A 19,780-nucleotide genomic window follows, 5' to 3' on the forward strand; every position below is an offset into this window, starting at 1 on the left:
TTGTGTGACCCGCTCCTCTCTGAAGACTGCTATCATGTCCCCCCGGACCTCCTCTTTGCCAGACTATCTGTGCCCAGTTCCTGCAACCTTTCCTCATATGTCTTGGTTTCCAGTCCCTTTATTATTCTGGTTGCTCTCTTCTATACTTTCTCTAGAGTTTCAATCAGTAATGGACTGAGCTGGAATGATCAGGTGCACAGTCCCAATTGGAAAAATGGAGATGCACACACATCTCTGTGTAGGAACACAGAGATGTGTGCGCATCTCCATTTTTCCAATTGGGACTGTGCACCTGATGTATGTGTGTCTGTGCACCTGACATGTGTGTGTCTGTGAGACCCTGTGTGAGATTCAGCTTCTGCACATGAGCAAGAAGCAAGATCTAATGCAAGGATGCTCAAATGTGAGAGATTTTGCTGATTTTCAGCATTTTTTTCTTCCGTGCAGAAAGCAAAGAAATCACCGATAAACGGTGAACTCTCACACGCAATCATCCTCATGTGAGATTGCACTTCCTACAGATGCACAGAAGCCAAATCTCATGCCAGTGTGCACACGTGCACGCTGCATGCATGCACACCTGAGCCCTTTGCCAGGACCACTGGCGACAGGCAGCTCTTCACTGATTTCATGTCTTTTTTATAGTGTGGTGACCAAAATTGAATGCAGTACTCTAGGTTTGGTCTAACTAGGGCATTATAGTATTAGTACCTCCCTAATCTTGGAGTGTATCTCTCTGTTGATGCAGCTTAAAATTGAGTTGGCTTTTTTAGTCACTGCTGCACATTGCTGACTCATATTTAGTGGTGGGCGAACCCAACGGTGTTCGGGTTCGGCGAGTTCGACCGAACTTGCCATGAATTTGGGTGAGTTTGCCGAACCTGAACCCGAACACTCCATGACATCGAAGCTCCGCCCTCGGAATCCCATTGTGGGATTTCCCAGCTCCTTTTGCTGAAAGGACCTCCCTTTGTTTGCTTAGAAGAGAGGGCAGAAGCATTGCTGGTTCTATAGTGTAATGGTTAGCACTCTGGACTTTGAATCCAGCGATCCAGGTTCAAATCTCAGTGGCACCTCCTTTTTAAAAAAAATTTTAATTTTTAATTTTTTAATTTATTATTATTATGTCAATACAACACAGCAAATGAGATCACTATGCTGCATTTCGTATTTCATCACCAGTCGGGCGCTTCCCAAGCACCTAGGACTGCATGATGTAGTGGCGAATTATGTTTGCTGATCCCAGTAAAGTGGCCTTTTGCAATTGACAGATGGAAATTTTGTCAATTCTGATGGTTTTCAAATGTCCTCTGAGATCCTTTGGCACTGTGCCCAGTGTGCCAAGTACCCCTGGGACCACTTTCAATGGCTTATGCCAGAGTCGTTGCAGCTCGATTTTTAGATCTTCGTATTTCACTAATTTTTCTAGCTGCTTTTCCTCAATTCTGCTGTCCCCTGGGATTGCGATGTCAATGATCCATACTTCCTTTTTCTCCACAATCAGGATGTCTGGTGTGTTATGCTTCAGAATTCGGTCAGTCTGAAGTTGGAAGTCCCACAGTAATTTTGCTTGCTCATTTTCAACCACTTTTTTGGGCTTATGATCCCACCAGTTCTTTGCCATTAGTAGATGGTAGTTCCGGCACAAGTTCCAGTGGGTCATCTGTACCACAGCATCATGACTATGCTTGTAGTCAGTCTGTGTGATCTTTTTGCAGCAGCTGAGTATGTGATCAATTGTTTCATCTGTTTCTTTACAGAGTCTGCACTTTGGATCGTCTCTTGATTTTTCAATTCTGGCTTTGACAGCATTTGTTCTAATGGCCTGTTCTTGTGCCGCCAGTATTAGTCCTTCTGTCTCCTTTTTCAGTGTTCCACTTGTAAGCCATGACCAGGTCTTTTCTTTATCCACTTTGCCTTCAATCTTCTCCAAGAACTGGCCATGCAATGCTTTGTTCCTCCAACTGTCTATACGACATTGAGATACAGTTTTTCTGTACTGGTCCTTAGTTTGCTACACCTTGAGAAGCTTCCTATTGTTGACCTCCATCAATGCTGACTCTTTGCTCTCCTTCACATAGTCAGCTAATGCATGCTTCTCTTCTTCCACTGTCTGCTTCACTTGCAAAAATCCTCTGCCGCCTATTTTCCTTGGTAAATACAGCCTGTCAACGTCACTGCGAGGGTGTAGTGGATGATGGATCGTCATTAATTTTCTGGTTTTTCTGTCCAAGTTGTCAGGCTCTGCTTGAGTCCAGTTCACTATGCCAGCTGTGTATCTAATGACAGGTATTATTATTATTATTATTATTATTATTATTATCATCATCATCATCATCATCATCATCATCATGCTTCTTTATATAATAAAAGGGGTTTGGGTCCTTTTAATGCTTTCTTAGTGGGGAAAAAAAGAAAGCATCAAAGGACCCTCCAGCTCTTTGGGGGCAAAAGGGAACCTTTCCGATGTGCCCATGGAAATAATTAATGATCATGATGATGATGATGATGATGATGATAATAATAATAATAATAATCATAATAATTAAAAAAATAAAGAAATTAATTTTTTTTTTAAAAAAAAAGGAGGTTCCACCGAGATTTGAACCCAGATCACTGGATTCAAAGTCCAGAGTGCTAACCATCACACTATAGAACCAATGATGCTTCTGCCCTCTCTTCCAACCAAGTAAAGGGAGATCAGGAGGAAGTATACGTGATGTCAAAGCTCCGCCCCCGGAATTCCATTGTAGGGTTTCCCAGCTCCTTTTGCTTGCAGCACAGCAAGCAAAAGTAGGTGGGGAATGCGACAATGGGATTCCCCACTCTCCTCCCGGCCGAACCCGAACTTTGCCTGGAGTTTTAAAAAAATTCGGGTTCAGTGTCACGAACGACACAAAATTTGGTACGGACCCAAATTGTGCGAGTTCGGTTCGCCCAATACTACTCATATTTACTTGGTTATCCACCAAGACTCTGAGATCTCTCTCACAGTTGCTACTGTTTAGTGTAGTTTCGCCCAGTTTGTATGTGTGTCTTAGGTTTTTCTTACCTAGCTGTAGGATTTTGTTAATTTTGTTAGTTTGAGCCCACAGTAGTCTATCGAGTCCATAGTCTATAAAGATCCTTCTCTATTTTGAGCCTATCCTCTAGGGTGTTGGCTACCCCTGCCAGCTTGGTGTCATCTGCAAATTTGATTAGTTTCCCCTCTATTCCCTCATATAGGTCATTAATGAATATATTGAAGAGTACTGGGCCTAGGACTGAACCTTGTGGTAACCTCTCTTTCCATGTGGATTTGGATACATTGAAGACTACTCTTTGGGTGTGGTTGTCAGCCAATTGTTAATCCATCTTGTTGTGTTGTAGTCTATCCCACTTTTTTCCACTTTAGTAGGTTGTGGTCCACTTTATCAAAATCTTTACTGAAATCCAAGTATACTTGGTCCACTGCATTGATTTGGTCATAGAGTTAAAAAATGATATGAGATTGGTTTGGCATGATTTGTTCCTGACATATTGGCTGTTCGTTATTATCTTGTTTGTTTCCAAGTAGTGGCAAAGCTGCTTTTTCATTATTATTTCTAGTATTTTTCCTGGTGTTGATATTAGACTGATTGGTCTGTAGTTACCTGGGTCTGTTTCCCCCCACCCTTTTTTTTTGTAAATTGGGACTACATTGGCTTATTTCCAATCTTCCGGTAGTTCTCCTGTGATCCATGATTTTTGGAAGATGTGGAGCCAGGGGTGGGCTGCTGCCCAGATGGGGGGGGGGATGCAGTGGGGTAGCAAAAATGGAGCTGCACCCCAGAGCACCCATTTTGCACTGAAATATGTTGAAAGAAAATGCAAAGCATCTTGCACAAGCCACACCCACAGTGTAGTAGTAAAAATTTTGGTAGCCCTTCACTGTGTGGAGCAGTGGTTCTATGATGACATCTGCCAATTCTTCTAGGACTCTGGAACGTAGTCCATCTGGTCCTGGTGATTTGTACTTGTTGAGTACTATCAGGTGGTCTCTTACTGTGGTTTTATTTATATTGAGTTCTGTTCCAATACTGTTTTTGCAGCTGTGTTGCAGGTTTGTTCGTTGGTGGTTTCTTTTTGTATGAAAACTGATGCAAAATAAGTATTGAGCATTCTGCTTTATCTCTGTTGTCTTTTATTTCTTTGCCATCTTCTCTTTTTAGTGTGCCGACTTTTCCTTGATTTTTTTTCTTGTTGTTTATGTGTTGGAAGAGTCATTGTTGTTTATGTGTTGGAAAAGTCATTGACTTTTATTGCAAGATTTTGCTCATATTGGGTCTTTGTTGTCATTAGTTTTTCTCTGAAGTTTCTGGCTATTTGTTGGAACTCTGCCTTAGTTATGTGTCCCTCTTTCCATTTTTTATATTTGTCTGTTTTCATTTAGTTTGCCTGTGAAGTCTTTGTTTAGCCATGTTGCTTTCTTTTTAAATTTCATGTTTTTCTTTTTCTTTTTCATTGGGATTGTGTTGTTCTGGGCTTTTATGATTGTGTTTTTCAGGGCCTCCCAAACTTCTTGTGTAGATCTGCCATTTAGGACTTCCATCCAGAGGATTTTTCTCAGGTTATCTCTTATATCTTATAGCAAGATATATCTATGTCTTGTTGAAGTCCACTTTTCTGAAGTTCAAGATTTTGAGGTTGTTAGGTCCAGCTGTTTGTGTTTGCATATTGTTGAATTTTAGTATGACGTGGTCACTCTCACCCAACATCCCTTCAATTTTGACTCCTTCTATAATTTCTTCTCTGTTTGTAAGTATTAGATCCAATGTGGCTGTTCCTTAGTTCCCACTTCCACCTTTTGGGCAACAAAGTTGTCTGCAAGGCAGGTTAGCAATCTGTTTGATTTTTCACTTGGTGCTGAGTTGGTTTTCCAATTGTTGTCTGGATAATTAAAGTCTCCCATTATTATTGTGTTGTGTTTCCTACATATTTCCATTAATTGGTTTGTAAAAAGGCTGTCCATTGTTTCAGTTTGGTTTGGTAGTCTATTATTTATTTATTCAATTTTTTAATGCCGCCCTTCTCCTTAGACTCAGAGTGGCTTACAACATGTTAGCAATAGCACTTTTTAACGGAGCCAACATATTGCCCCCACAATCCGGGTCCTCATTTTACCCACCTTTGAAGGATGGAAGGCTGAGTCAACTTTGAGCCGGTGATGAGATTTGAACCGCTGATCTACAGATCTACAGTCAGCTTTAGTGGCCTGCAGTACTGCAGTATACTCCTATTGTTGTGTCACACTTTTTTTCTTTTATGTTGACCCATATGCTTACTAAGGGGTGGTCTTCTTTAGTTGGATGTATGAAGGTTGCCCAGAAAGTAATGCACCACATTTTTTTCTTCCACAAATATTTATTGAACACAATGAAACTTTGCATGGACAACACTTGAAAAACATTGAAGGAAAATGTGAAATAACCTTACATAGATATGGCTTAAGATGGGAATGATCAAGAAAGAAATGGAAGATTTTTGGCTGTTCAAAAACAAGCACTACAAACTAATACCATGAAAGCGAAAATACAAAAATCCACTGACAATCCAATTTGCCGACTTTGCAACAACAAAGTTGAAACTGTTTCACACTTAATATGTTAGTGCAGCAAAATTGTGTAAACTGATTACAAAGTTAGACATGATTGAGTTGCTAAGTTAGTCCACTGGCATTATGTAAACATGTATGTAAACAGGTATTTTTCCTAAAAGTCAAGTACAAAGTGGAAAAAGTTACTGAAAACAAGACAGAGAAGATCTTGTGGGACTTTCGAATACAGACAGATCATCATTTGGAACACAACATGCCAGGTATCACAGTTGTTGAGGGCCAAAGAATACAGTTTATTAATATTGCTGTACCAGGAGATGCTGTACCAGAATCGAAGAAAAAGAAGTGAAAAAAATTACAAAATATTGCAACCTGGCCAGCCATTGAAACTACAAAGCTATGGATGAAACATCAGGAGTGGGTTCCAAATTTTTTTACTATCACTGTGGATGTAACTTAATTTTGTGGGCATGGCTTAATTTTGTGGGAGTGGCTCGGTGATCATGAGACTGGGTAGTAATGTGAATAGGTGGGCTTCGCCAACTTGACATCATTCATGTCAAGAGTTAGAGTGCCTGGCCTCTCCTTGCCTCAAAGGCCTCAACGAGATACAATTTCCCTATTTATTTACAACTACTGAACATCTAAAATATACTATTTAATCCTATGTATATACAGTATGCCATATGTGTACATACATATTACACACAGGAACACAAAAATATAATTATCTAGTATATAAACTGTATGTGTATGTGCACATCCACACCCACACAGTTCTTCTGAAACTATACACATTCAACCTCACTTACTACATTTGGAAAAACACATCCAGAGTCCACTTTCTTCCACACATTTAATTATAACTTCTGTATATTAGAAATTTACACGTGCCTTCAGGTGTTCTTTCCTAGCCTGCACATGACTATTAGAGCCAGGAGATGTCATGGATTGAGTAAAATATGGTGAAACTCACTTAACAATGCTCTTACTTAGCAAGCACAATTTTGGGCTCAATTGTGGTCATAAGTCAAGGACAATCTCTACCTTTCTCTCCATGGCAGCCTTATCCTAGTAAACTCCTTCTCCTCTCTGGCAATTTTTTTCTTTGTTAGAGGCACCTAAATAATCCAGACAATGTAAAGTTTCCTGCTGTAGTAGGGGGTTGGACTAGATGACCAGCCCTAAATCACTGTGCAGTTTCAAAGTGTCCTGTATAGTGCCAGGGTTTGTGGTGCATCCTTCCTCTTCTCTTTCTCTCTCTCTCTCTCTTTCTCTCCCTCTCCCTCTCCTTTCCTTCCTCTTCCTCTTTATCTTATTTTCTGTTTTTCTGTTTTTCTATCTTTATTTCTTTATTTCTCTCTATCTCTCCTTCCTTCCTTCCTTCCTTCCTTCCGTCCGTCCGTCCCTCCCTCCCCCCACCTCTCTCACACACACTCATCTGGGCACAAAGTATCTGTTGTTACAGAAGTTTTCATTTCTCTCTAAAATATACCTGATACTAATCAATTCAATACCCTATCTCTCAACTACATAAAACATAAGGGAAGGGAAGAAAAGGACTAACCTTTAAAAAGTTTACTTGGCAGTAAGCCTATTCTCTTTCAGTGGAATTTACTCCTAATGGATACACAATCGTGATTGTAGTCAGGCAGCTAGTTCGGTTGTTTAATAGGATCTAAGTAAAATTTCTACATTAACAAAATTTATACCTAAACAATAGAATATAGGAGCAAAAAATCATAGCAATAGTCTGAGCTATCCTTCTTCCCCCCTCACTTCCTTTTGCTTTCAGGATCAGAGGGAAAACCAAATAAAAATGGGAAGAAATGCCCCTTTTCAGCTGAAAAATGCCCGTCTCCTATTTTGCAGCCAGGCACCATTTCTGGGACTGAAAAGTTGAGGGGATCCAAGCAGGGCTGGGTTCTAATTTACCTTGCTGCTGGTTTTCTTCCTCAAGATGGTGTCTGCATGCACATTGTCAGAAACTCAGCTTCTGCACATGCTCAGAAGAAGAAAAAAAATCATTTTTAATTTTTTTTTAAAAGAGAAGATGGCAATGTCAATGAACCAGAACCAACCGATCTGGTTTGGTAACATCATCGTGATGTCACCAGCAGGTTGCTGCTGGTTCAGGTGAACTGGTCTGAACCAGGAGGAACCTATCCCTGTGAAAAATGTAATGGTGATATCCATTGTCATTGGGGCACTTAGTACCATGTCCAAGAATTTCAAACACATCAAGAAAATGCAGCTTCCTGCAATAATACCTGTGCAACTGCAAAAAACTGGCTACTTGGAATATCATATATTTTAAGAACATACTGTACTTGGTTGATACCTAGGACGCTGGCAGCAGCCCGTATCAATCATTAGCACCAGTCAATGGTATTTGTGACACATTTTTAAATGTTCAGTTGATTTTCTCAGTGTTTACTGCTTTCTTTTGAGTTTGTAGAGCAACATGCACAGAAAAGGAAAACAGCCTCTTCTATTTGATCTGCTGGGTAACCCAGCATTTTGCAAAGGATTATACATATTACATATGATGCATATTCCTGATTTAAATGACTGATGATATGATATGAGATAAGTGCCCTCTGCTTCCCATCATATTTGATTACCAAGGTTTTTGTTATGATACAAGATCAACTTTTCCCAGTCAGATAACACAGCACAACGAGGTATCACAGATCATTTTATTACAGTTATGATGTGATTCTTCTGCAGTATAATCTTTCCCATTGTGCAGGTAAAAAGAGGTTGAATTGACCTTGGCTCTAGGTGTAGCAATTGGTCAACACAGACTTTTAAGCAAGAAGGAGTTATCTTGTCTGGGCCTGGTGCTTTTTCAGGCTTCTGTCTGTGAAATAGATCTTTCCCTTCCTTTTCTGTGATCACTAGGGGATGTAAACCCAATGGGATGGGTTCAGTTGTAGAAGATTTGGCTGTGAACCAAGGTTTATTGTTACTGTATATTTGCAAGTTCCTGGTTGGTATACATAGGTTTTCACAGAAGCTGACATATGATGTTACAGTATCTGTGAGTTCATCTAGGTCTGCAGAGGTGTCTTTAAAAATATTCCACTGTGCAGTCAAAGCAAGCCTGTAGCTTTAACTTTGCTTCTTCAGTCGAAGTCCTCACTGATTTAATTGTTGGTTTTGTGGCTTTAAATCTTTGTTTGTAAGCAGGTACAAGGTGAATCATGCAATGATCAGAGTGGCCCACAGCTGCTCTTGGTAAGGACCGATGAGCATTTTTTATTGTTGTGTAGCAAAGGTCTAAGATATTATTGCCTCTGGTGGGACAATTTACATGTTGAAAGTATTTTGGTAGCTCATCTCTTAAGTTTGCCTTGTTTAAATCTTTCCAACATAATGGCCAGTGAATCAGGGTATTTGGCTTCAGCCTCTGTAATCTGATCAGCTAGGGTTCTTAGTGCCTTGTTTATAGATGCTTGCAGTGGGATGTAAATCACAGATATTAAGAAAGAATTAATCTCTTGAAGAGAATAAAAGGTTTTGCAATTAGTAATTAAGACTCCACGTTTTCATCCCAGAATTTTTGTATAATGGTGATGTCCTGACACCAGCTGTTGTTGATATATATACCTAGCATCTTGGAAACACTTCCCTCTGTCTCATGCCAAAGGGGTGGAGGAGAAATACATAAATGCCCAGAGAGAAATTGATCGCTTTATTTATTTTAATTATTTATTTAATTGGATTTGTATGCCACCCCTCTCCAAGGACACGGGGTGGCTCACAACATATGCAAAGAGACAGTAGTAAAATCAATCCAATTAATATACATAAAAACAATCCTTAAAAATCTAATTTAAAAATCTTCCATTAACATTCATTCAACAAATCGTACTAAAAACATTCATTGGTCAGGGGGAAGATCTAGTAACCCCAGACCTGGTGAGAAAGATGAGTTTTTAAGCTTTTTTGGAAGGCAAGGAGGGTGGGGGCACTGCGAATCTCTGGGAGGAGCTGATTCCAGAGGGCCGGTCCCCTCAGAGAGAAGACTCTTCCCCTAGGTCCCACCAGCCGACATTGTTTGGTCGACAGGACCCTAAGGAGATCAAATCTGTGGGACCTCACCGGTTGCTGGGATTCGTGTGGCAAAAGGCGGTCTTGGAGATAGTCTGGTCCTATGCCATGTAGGGCTTTATATGTCATAACCAGCACTTTGAATTGTGTCTGGAGACAGATCAACCGCCAATGCAGTCTGTGGAGTGATGACGAGATATGGGCATGTCTTGGAAGGCCCAAAACCCCTCGCGCGGCTGCATTTTGGATGATCTGAAGTTTCCAAACACTCTTCAAAGGTAACCCTATGTAGAGAGCATTGCAATAGTCAAACCTCGAGGTGATAAGGGCATGAGTAACTGTAAGCAAAGACTTCCTGTCCAAGGGCTGCAACTCGTGCACCAGGCAGACCTGGGCAAACGTCCTCCTCGCCACAGCTGACAGATGGTGTTCTAAAATCAGCTGTGGATCGAGGAGGATGCCCAAATTGCTAACCATCTCTGAGAGGGTCAATAATTCCCCCCCAGGGTGATGGACAGACAGATGGATGTGTCCTTGGGAGGCAGTACCCACAGCCACTCTGTCTTGTTTGGATTGAGTCTGAGCCTGCTGGCACCCATCCAGACCTTGACAGCCTCCAGACACCAGTACACCACTTCCACTGTTTTGATGAGTGGTCATGGGGTGGAGATGTACAGCTGAGTATCATCAGTGTACTGATGATAACTCACCCCGTACCCTTGGATGATCTCACCCAACAGTTTCATGTAGATATGAAACAGCGGGGGGGCTGGGACTGACCCCTGAGGTACCCCACAAGGTAGGGACCTGGGAGTCGACCTCTGACCCCCCGCTAACACTGACTGCGACCGACCAGAGAAGTAGGAGGAGAACCACCATAAAAGGGTGCCCCCCACTCCCAACCCCTCAAGTCAGCAAAGAAGGATACTATGATCAATGGTATTGAAAGCCTCTGAGAGGTCAAGAAGCACCAGGACAGAGGATAAACCTCTCTCCTGGGCGCGCCAGAGATCATCCATCAGCGTGACCAAAGCAGTTTCCATACTGTAGGTGGGACTGAATCCTGACTGCTGAGGACCTAGATAATCAGCTTCTTCCAAGGACGGCTGGAGCTGGGGTGACACCACCTTCTCAGCAACCTTCCCCATAAAGGGAAGGTTGGAGACAGGACAATATTTATTAAACACGGCCGGGTCCAGGGAAGGCTTCTTGAGGAGGGGTGCCCAAGTGCCTCCTTGTAGAGAGCTAGGAAGGACCCCTCCCTCAAAGAAGCATTGGGAATCTCCTGGACCCAGCTCTGTGTCACTTTTGTGCTGGCCGAAACCAGCCAGGAGGGACACGGGTCCAACAAACAGGTGGTAGAACTCACAGCCCCAATGGCCTTGTCCACTTCATCAGGTGTCACCAGGTCAAACTCATTCCAAACAGGTGGACTAAGACGAGCCCCTCTCACCTCAACTGACTCATTGTCAGCCGACTCTGCCCTCCAATTGGAGTCAAGATCAGTCTGGATCTGAGTGATTTTATCTGCAAAAATCTTGTTGAATGCCTCAGCATTATCCTGCAAGGGTTCCTCAGCTCCCCCCTGATTAAGGAGGGAGCAAGTCACCCTAAACAAAGCGGCCAGGCAAGATTCCGCAGATGCAATCAGGCCGACATTGTATGCACACCTTGTCGACCTGATCGCCACTTTGTAAATCTCAATATGAGCTTTTAAAAGTGTTCAGTCAGATTCAGATTTGATCTTTCTGCAACACTTCTCCAGACTTCTCTTCTGGCGTTTCATTCCCCGGAGCTCCTCAGTAAACCAAGGAGATTGCCATAGAGAGTTAGCAAAGGCGCAATTTGGGCTAGAGCCTCCGTCGCAGACGTATTCCAGGCTGCAGCAAGAGACTCTGCCAAACTGTGTACAAGTGAATCTGGCAAAACCCCAAGCACCCTTTGAAAACTTTCTGGATCCATCAGGTGTCTGGGTCGGAACCTCCTAATCGGTTCCACCTCCCTGCGGGGAAGGATTGGAGCTTTAAAATCAAGCCGCAATAGAAAATGATCTGACCATGACAAAGGCAATGTCTCTAAGCCCCTTAATATCAGATCATTACTCAACTACCCTGAGAGGAATACCATGTCAAGAGTGTGCCCCCTCTCATGGGTTGGGCCCTAAACTACTTAGATCAGGTCCATGGTGGCCATGAACTCCTGACCCAATGCAGAGGGTTCACCGAGTGACAGTAGATTAAAATCCCCCAAGATGATAAGTCTGGGGGACTCCACTGCCAGCCCGGCTACCTCATCGTGTAGCACAGGCAGGGCTGTTGACACGCAGCTGGGAGGCAGGTACATGAGCAACAAGTTCACCTGTACCCCTAGGTCCAACCTCATAAGAAGGGACTCACAACCCGCAATCTCAGTGGCAGCGAGCCTACGCAGCTTGATGGTCTTCCTAGCTATAATTGCCACTCCTCCCCCCCTTCCCTGGGGTCATGGCTGATGCCAGATCTGAAACTGAGACATAAGTAAATTAAGAACATCAGCTTTAGAGCAAAATACCCTGATAAACCATAATGCATAACCTTATATTTCCTGTTTGTTTTCTCTTTTTCTTCTTTTCCAGGACTAATGCCCCTGTTCTAGGGGGTCCGAATTTCAGCCTCGCTATGTTTCATCCATCAACTATGCTTCAGCTGTCATAAGGAATGGGGGGTGGGGGAAGGTGTTTGGGATTTGGGAGGGGAAGTTTTCCAGAGAGGCCCTAGTAAGTTTCGTTTCTTCTGGTGAAGGCCAGGGGAATTTCATTTCTCCTGAGAAAAGGTGATAAGGGGATCCATTAGTGGCATGCATTCCAAAAGCATGATGCGGTGGTGAAGATGCGTCCACCTGATGGACAATGGGAATTGGTTGTCTTCCCTAGAGTGACAAGTCGGAGACTTTGATATGGGCAACTATCGCACCTTTTTCCTCAGACTTTGCTTTGCTTTTGATGCATTCGCTTCTGATTTAGTAAAGTTTACTTTTAAAGTTCAAAATGGACTCTGAGTTTTACTTTTCTTAAAAACCCTAACCCTAACCCTTTTAATCTTCTTATTTGTCATTCATTTACCCATACTGTTTTGTCATAACCAAATGCCCCATAAAAAACCATACTCATTTGTATAATTTTCTTAAACTATATTTATGCTTCTTGTATTAATCTTCCTTATTTTATCGACATTATTCCAAGTCATTTAATTCTTCAATTCTCAACATAATAAATTTTCCAAATGCACCCAAGCCAATCTCATATAAAACATAGTAAACAATGTAGAATTTTTTTCCATTTAATCTATTTCCATTCTCTCTCATTTTTAGATGTCCACTTTTAAAACTGGTAAATAATTGTGTTCAGTCAACAGATTAACCTATCACCATTATCAATTTATCTTTCTAATGTACTGTATAATATCGACCCATATAAACAGGACTGAAAACTCTTCACTCTTAGTAAAATAATTAAATTAATTATATGTCAAATTCTAAACAGTTGGCATTCTAATTACAATTAATTTTAGGATAATGATTATAATAAAAAGAAGAACAAAAAGAATAAAAAAGAAAAAATGTTTCTGTAACATTCCAAAACCGTTCACCCGTTTGCTTTTAATTTCCTTTTTGTATTTATAATGTCTCCATCCCCATTTCCATATTTTCTTCCTGTTCTTTCTTTTACCTTTATAGCAAAAACTTTTTCCCCACACTCTTTTTCTCCTTCTTAAGTCTGTTTTCTGTATATGCCAAGTTTTTTTCCATATAACCTTATACATCTCAAATAGACAGACAGACAGACAGACAGACAGACAGACAGATTTGTGTGCGAGAGAGAGGGGGGGAGAGAGATGATGATGGAGATATTGAAGAGGGAGAAGAAGAGGCAGAAAGAAGAAAACTATTATAGTTTTGATGAGGAATGCTGAAACCAAAGTCTATGTCAGGGGTGGGTAATTAATTTTGCCATGGGGCCGCATGAGAAATTGGGATGGTTTTAGAGGGCCGGATTAATATAATTAACTTAGTTTACCCGATACTGTATATTATTGGGTAGAACTGAGTTAATTATATTATAAATTATAATTATATATTATATTATATTATATTATAATATTATATTATATAATATTATATTATATTTATTATATTTATTACATTACATTACATTATAATCATATTATAATTATAAATTAATTGCCCACCCCTTCCTTCCTTCCTTCCTTCCTTCCTTCCTTCCTTCCTTCCTTCCTTCCTTCCTTCCTTCCTTCCTTCCTTCCTTCTCCAGATGGAGAGAAGCTTCAGTTTCTCTGATTTTCTCTGCCATTTATTTCTGCTTTTGGGCAGTTCTTTACTTCTCTTGCAAAATATTCCTTTCAGCTGCCTCTCTTCAACTAACCTACATTGTCAGTTGAGAAAACATAGTGGAGGCTTTGCCTGAAAGTAGCTTTGGATTGCTTTTCTTCCTCCTCCCCCCTTTTATCCACTGAGAGGTGGGGTGGGGGGTTTGCTTTAAATTTCTTGGAAAGGCCAATGAAACCAATGAACAATGAAAAAATGAGCATTTATTGGATTTTTGCAAAAGGGCATGGAAAGAGAATTTCTCCTTCCTCCCTCCCTCCATTTCTCCTCCCTTCCTTCCTTCCAACCTCTGCGGGCCAGTCACAGACAGTGGACGGGCCGCATCTGGCCCCCGGGCCACACTTTGCCCAGGTCTGGTCTATGTTATGATTCTTCACAGTGTAATATGTTTCCAAGAAAAACTGTAATTTTATATATTAGTGGGGAATAAGACTTACAGCTTTCAATTTCCAGAGTGCAGTTTTGTTCATCCAAGGGATATCTGCGTAAATCCATCATACAGGCAGCTGTGGTAGTAATCCTAAAAAAGCAAGGATAAAGAAGAAAGGGAAAGTATAGTTCAAGAAGGATCTTTATGTCGAACATTTGGTGAAAAATTGGTCAGATATTTTCCATTTAAATGCCATATTTTTGTTCAGAACTGAAAGTGACATTTGTGAATCTCCTTGTTTATGAGAAATTCAGATACTCAAATCAATGATAAACTGTCTTGAAAGCCTTTCTTTTATGTTAAAAAATTGGCCATAAACAGGCAATATTGATCATAAAAAGATAATCATCCATTTAGCAACCAAAGTTACAACAGCACTGAAAAAAAATGACTTACAACTGGTTCCTTCACTTACAACTGTTGCAGCATCCCTAAGGTCACATGATCAAAATTTGGGAGTTTAGCAAATGGCATGTACAGTGTTACCTCTACCTAAGAACACCTCTACTTAAGAACTTTTCAAGATAAGAATTGGGTGTTCAAATTTTTTTTGCCTCTTCTTACGAACCATTTTCTACTTAAGAACCTGAGCTTGGAAAAATTTCCCAGGAAATTTGAGAGCAGCACGAAGGGCAGTTTCCTGCCATTCCCGCTGGGTTTCTCTCTCTGGCACAGTGTATGTGAGGCAGCCTCGTGCCGGGTGTATGGGAAGTGTGTGTGTCAGCATTCTAAATAGCATCTGAGAGATAAAACAAGTCCCAGTCCAATTCTCTCAATCAGAACTTGATTTATTAACAGAACCATGTTAGCTACGCCATTGTCATTCCAATTCTGAGTACTTCCCAGAATCCCACCTAGGTTAAGGTTCGTCTTATATCCCCCCACACCCACAAGTTCATCACGAGAGCCTGTCTGTGTGCAGGGGCTTATCAACTTCCTCTTCTCTTCAGTTGAGGCAGAACAAATGGTGGTCTTTGCTTGGAGAAAGGAATCTTTGGTTGTATCTAGTAACTTTCCCCTCTGACTACTCACTACCCTTCCCATCCCCCCTTGTGTTGTGTCAGGCTGAACTCTCTAACTCCACATGAAGACTTTGGCCTGACAGGCGGCCCCCCTTCATAAAGAACCATCTCCTGGAAAATTAGAATAAACACATAGGGGTTAGTATCAATTAAGACATTTCAGTTTAGTTGGGTAAGTTTCATGAAACTGTTTAATTAATCTATCAGCTTTGACATCCCGGCTCTTAACCCAGGTTGCTTCTGACTGGGGATACCCTTTCCAATGAATCAGGTACTGCAGTTTTCCTCAGAAAATGCGGGAATCTAATTTTTTTTTTTACTTCATAGTGAGTCTCCCGCTGAATCACTAGGGGGGAGGAGGAGGCTGTGCACATGGCCTAATGTTGGACCCGATCACAGGCTTTAGCAAGCTGCAGTGAAATACGGGGTGAATCCTCCCTAGGATTCTAGGCAATGCGAGCTGCACCGTGACTGGGTTGATTACTTTCACAATTGGGAAAGGGCCTAAAAATTTTGGACCTAGTTTTTTGCTAGGCAACCTTAGCCGGATGTATTTTGTTGACAGGAAATCTTTATCTCCCACTTTAAAAGGGGCTTGAGGAGATTGGTGTTTGTCCACCTGATTCTTGTAAGCTTTTGCGGCCTCTGTTAACACCTTCTTGGTGCCCTCCCATCCTCTCTTCAGTTTCTCCATCCACTCCGCCAACGTGATGGACGAAGGAGGTTCAATAGGTAGTTCTGGCATGGGAACAAAATCTTGTCCACTGGTGACCTGGAAAGGAGTTAATCCCATAATGCTGTGTACAGAGTTGTTGTACGCTACTTCTGCAAAAGGCAGTAGTTCAGCCCAATTGGTTTGTTGGTAACTCACGTAACATCTAAGGTACTGTTCCACTAGGGCGTTAGCAATTTCTGCTGCTCCATTTGTGAAAAGGTGGACTGCAGAACTGAGTCCTTGGATGGAACCAATGGTACGGACGAATTCTCTCCAGAACTTGGCGGTGAATTGGACCCCTCGATCTGACATAATCCTACGGGGAACTCCATGCAATCTGTAAATGTGTTTTAAGAATAACTTAGCCAGATGTGTGGCTGTGGGCAGTCCTGAACAAGCGATGAAATGAGCTTGTTTGGAGAACAAATCGATAACAGTCCAAATAACAGTGTTTCCCTTGCTCTCAGGCAGTTCCACAATAAAATCAATTGCTATCTCTTCCCAGGGCCTGCTAGGGTTGGCGACTTGCTGTAACAACCCTGAGGGTTTACCAGGCCTATGTTTCCTGGTGGCGCAGGTGGCACAACTTTTCACATAATCTTCAACTTCTGCTCACATCCTAGGCCACCAAAATTGTCTCCACACTAGGTGCAATGATTTCAGGAACCCGAAGTGACCCTCAAGTCTGGAGTCATGACTCCATTGGAAAACTTCTATTTGCAGGCTGACAGGCACATATAATTTGGCTCCCTTCCAAGCCAAACCTTCCCTCAGTGTCAGGATTTCCTTGTGGTTGTTGAACCACTGGTCAGTCGTTAAGGCAGACTTCAATCTGGTTTCCTACTCCTTGTCTTTGGGTGATGATTGTCTCCTCACCTGGCCTCAAGTGTGGACAGGAGCAACTTTCTCCTTAGGTTCCGAAGATGAAGGGGAACATGGGATGATTGGGTGGATTTCTTCTTCTCTTCAGCTGTTATACTGGGGTTTACGCGACAAGGTGTCCGCAAGAAGATTCTTCCCGGCCGGGATGTGCTTCAGTGTGAAGTCGAATCGTTTGAAGTATTGAGCCCATCATACTTGCCTAGGAGAAAGCTTTCGGGGTTTTTTAATGCCTCAAGGTTCTTATGATCAGTCCACACCTTGAAAGGAATTGGTCCACCCTCTAAGAAATGTCTCCATGCCTCCAATGCCACTCGAATAGCAAAAGCTTCCTTCTCCCATATGGCCCATCTCCTTTCGGTGGGGTTCAGCTTTTTGGAAAGGTATGCACATGGTAACAGCTGTCCTTCGCCATTCTCTTGTAGCAACACAGCCGCTACTGCTACATCACTGGCATCTGACTGAATCACAAACTTTCATATTGGGTCTGGATGTTGCAGGATTGGTTCCTTTGCAAAAAGTCTTTTTAGGTCTTCAAAAGCCTTTTGGCATTCCATTGTCCACCTAATTGGCTGAGAAGGTTTGGGCTTAGTAGGAGTGGACCCGGTTTTTAGGATTTCAGTTAAAGGCAAAGCAACTTCAGCAAAAGCTGGAATGAACTGTTGATAGAAGTTTATGAATCCTAAAAAACTCTGCAGTTGTTTGTGCGTGCGGGGAGCTTGCCAGTCAAGCACAGCCTTCACCTTGGCTGCGTCCATCTCTATGCCTTTGGTTGAGATGCAATATCCCACATAGTCTACTGAAGTTTTGTGAAATTCGCATTTGGAAAGTTTCACATAGAGCTTACCAGCCAAAAGTTTTTTCAAGACTTGCCTCACCAATTTGACATGGTCAGGCAGGTTATGACTATAGATAAGAATATCATCTAGATACACAAGGACACCCTCGTAAAGGTGGGCCTGTAATACTTCATTGATGTACTGCATGAATACCGCAGGGGCTCCTTTTAGGCCAAATGGCATGACACAGAATTGGAAACTCCCCAATGGGCAGTTAAAAGCTGTTAGCTACGCCATTGTCATTCCGATTCTGAGTACTTCCCAAAATCCCACCTAGGTTAAGGTTCATCTTACATCCCCCCACACCCACAAGTTCATCACGAGAGCCAGTCTGTGTGCAGGGGCTTATCAACTTCCTCTTCTCTTCAGTTGAGGCAGAACAAATGGTGGCCTTGGCTTGGAGAAAGGAATCTTTGGTTGTGTCTAGTAACTTTCCCATCTGACTATTTACTACCCCTCCCATCCCCCCTTGTGCTGGGTCAGGCTGAACTCTCTAACTCCACATGAAGACTTCGGCCTGACAGGGCTCCTCCTCACCACCTCAGAGTTCCACTTTTTTTAAAGCCTTAAAGTTTTGGATTTTTTGGATTCCCCTCACCTCACCTTCTTCCTTCAGAAGCGACTGTCCTCCTCCTCTTCCTCCTCTTCCTCCTCCCATCCAAATGCTGAGCTTTTATTTCTTTCCTAATGAGTTTGCACACATTATTTGCTTTTACATTGATTCCTATGGGAAAATTTCTACTTAAGAATCTGGTCACAGAATGAATCAGTTCTCTATAGCATTGTTTTGAGGATAGGAGTTGAAACAGTTTGTGTCCAGGATGTGAGGGGTCTGTAAATATTTTCACAGCTCTCTTTTTGATTTGTATAGTATTTCCTGTGCAGTATACAGGTCCTCAATGGAAGGCAGCTTGGTAGTAATAGTTTTTTCTGCAGTTCTAATTATCCTCTGAAATCTGTGTCTGTCTTGTTGGGTTGCAGAACCAAACCAGACAATTATAGACAAAAATTCCTGTGCAGATGACAGACTCAATAATTCCTCTGTACAACTGTATCAGAGCTCTTTGGGCAGTTTGAGCTTTCTGAGTTGGCACAAAAAAGAAACATTCCTTGTTTTTTGATGATGTTTTTGATGTTAAGGGTTTTTATGTTAAGGGTTAAGTTCACAGATATAGTCAAAGCCGTTGTAGCTCGAGTATCTTTATTTAATACACAGCTGGAATGGTCAAGGCGGCACAATATGTGAGGCGTGTAGCTCTTTTTAAAAGGTAGGCTTCTGGAGGTGTGGTTTGACAGCGCTTTGAATTTGCCAGTCGCATCTTAACCAATCTGTGATTGGTATGCAAATTTCACAAGCGTCTCCACGTACACAACATTAGGTGTCCATTTTAGATCTTGCGATATGGTCGAACCTATAAATCTGAAGGTCTCTATTGTTGATACTGTATTGTCTAGTATTGTAAGACGTGGAAGTATGGGTAAGTTTCTCCTAAAGTCTACCACCATTTCTATGGTTTTCAGTGTATTCAGTTCCAGATTGTTCTGGTCGCACCACAAGGTTAGCTTTTCAACTTCCTGTCTGTATGCAGATTCACCATTGTCTCGAATGAGTCTGATCACTGTTGTGTCTTCTGTGACCTTCAGTAGTTTAACAAATGGATTGTTAGAGATGCAATCATTGGTATATAGAGAGAAGAGAAGTGGAGAGAGCACACAGTCTTAGGGAGCCCCTGTATTAATGGTACAGGTATCTGATGTGATTTTGCTTAGCTTCACTTGATGTTTCCTGTTTGTTAGGAAGCTTATGATCCACTTATGTGGATTAGGTACCGGTAGCTGGTTAGCTTAGCTATAAGAGTGACTGGAATGATGGTACTGGGT

At 41.9% G+C, this 19,780-nt stretch overlaps 1 protein-coding gene and 1 non-coding gene across 3 annotated transcripts in view; both read right to left on the reverse strand.

Moving 5' to 3' along the window:
• GABRB1 (gamma-aminobutyric acid type A receptor subunit beta1) overlaps positions 1-19,780 on the reverse strand; it is a 163,537-nt gene that overhangs the window by 63,096 nt on the left and 80,661 nt on the right. For both annotated transcript variants that reach the window (XM_070756591.1, XM_070756590.1), the window contains exon 5: positions 14,452-14,534. In XM_070756591.1, coding sequence (XP_070612692.1) covers positions 14,452-14,534 — 83 coding nt within the window. The remainder of the gene's footprint in view (positions 1-14,451; positions 14,535-19,780) is intronic.
• Positions 2,588-2,659, reverse strand: TRNAQ-UUG (transfer RNA glutamine (anticodon UUG)). Its single transcript has one exon. It is a non-coding gene; the product is annotated as a tRNA-Gln (tRNA).

Source organism: Erythrolamprus reginae, chromosome 7 (genome assembly GCF_031021105.1).
Source record: "Erythrolamprus reginae isolate rEryReg1 chromosome 7, rEryReg1.hap1, whole genome shotgun sequence".
Classification (NCBI taxonomy): Eukaryota; Metazoa; Chordata; class Lepidosauria; order Squamata; family Dipsadidae; genus Erythrolamprus; species Erythrolamprus reginae.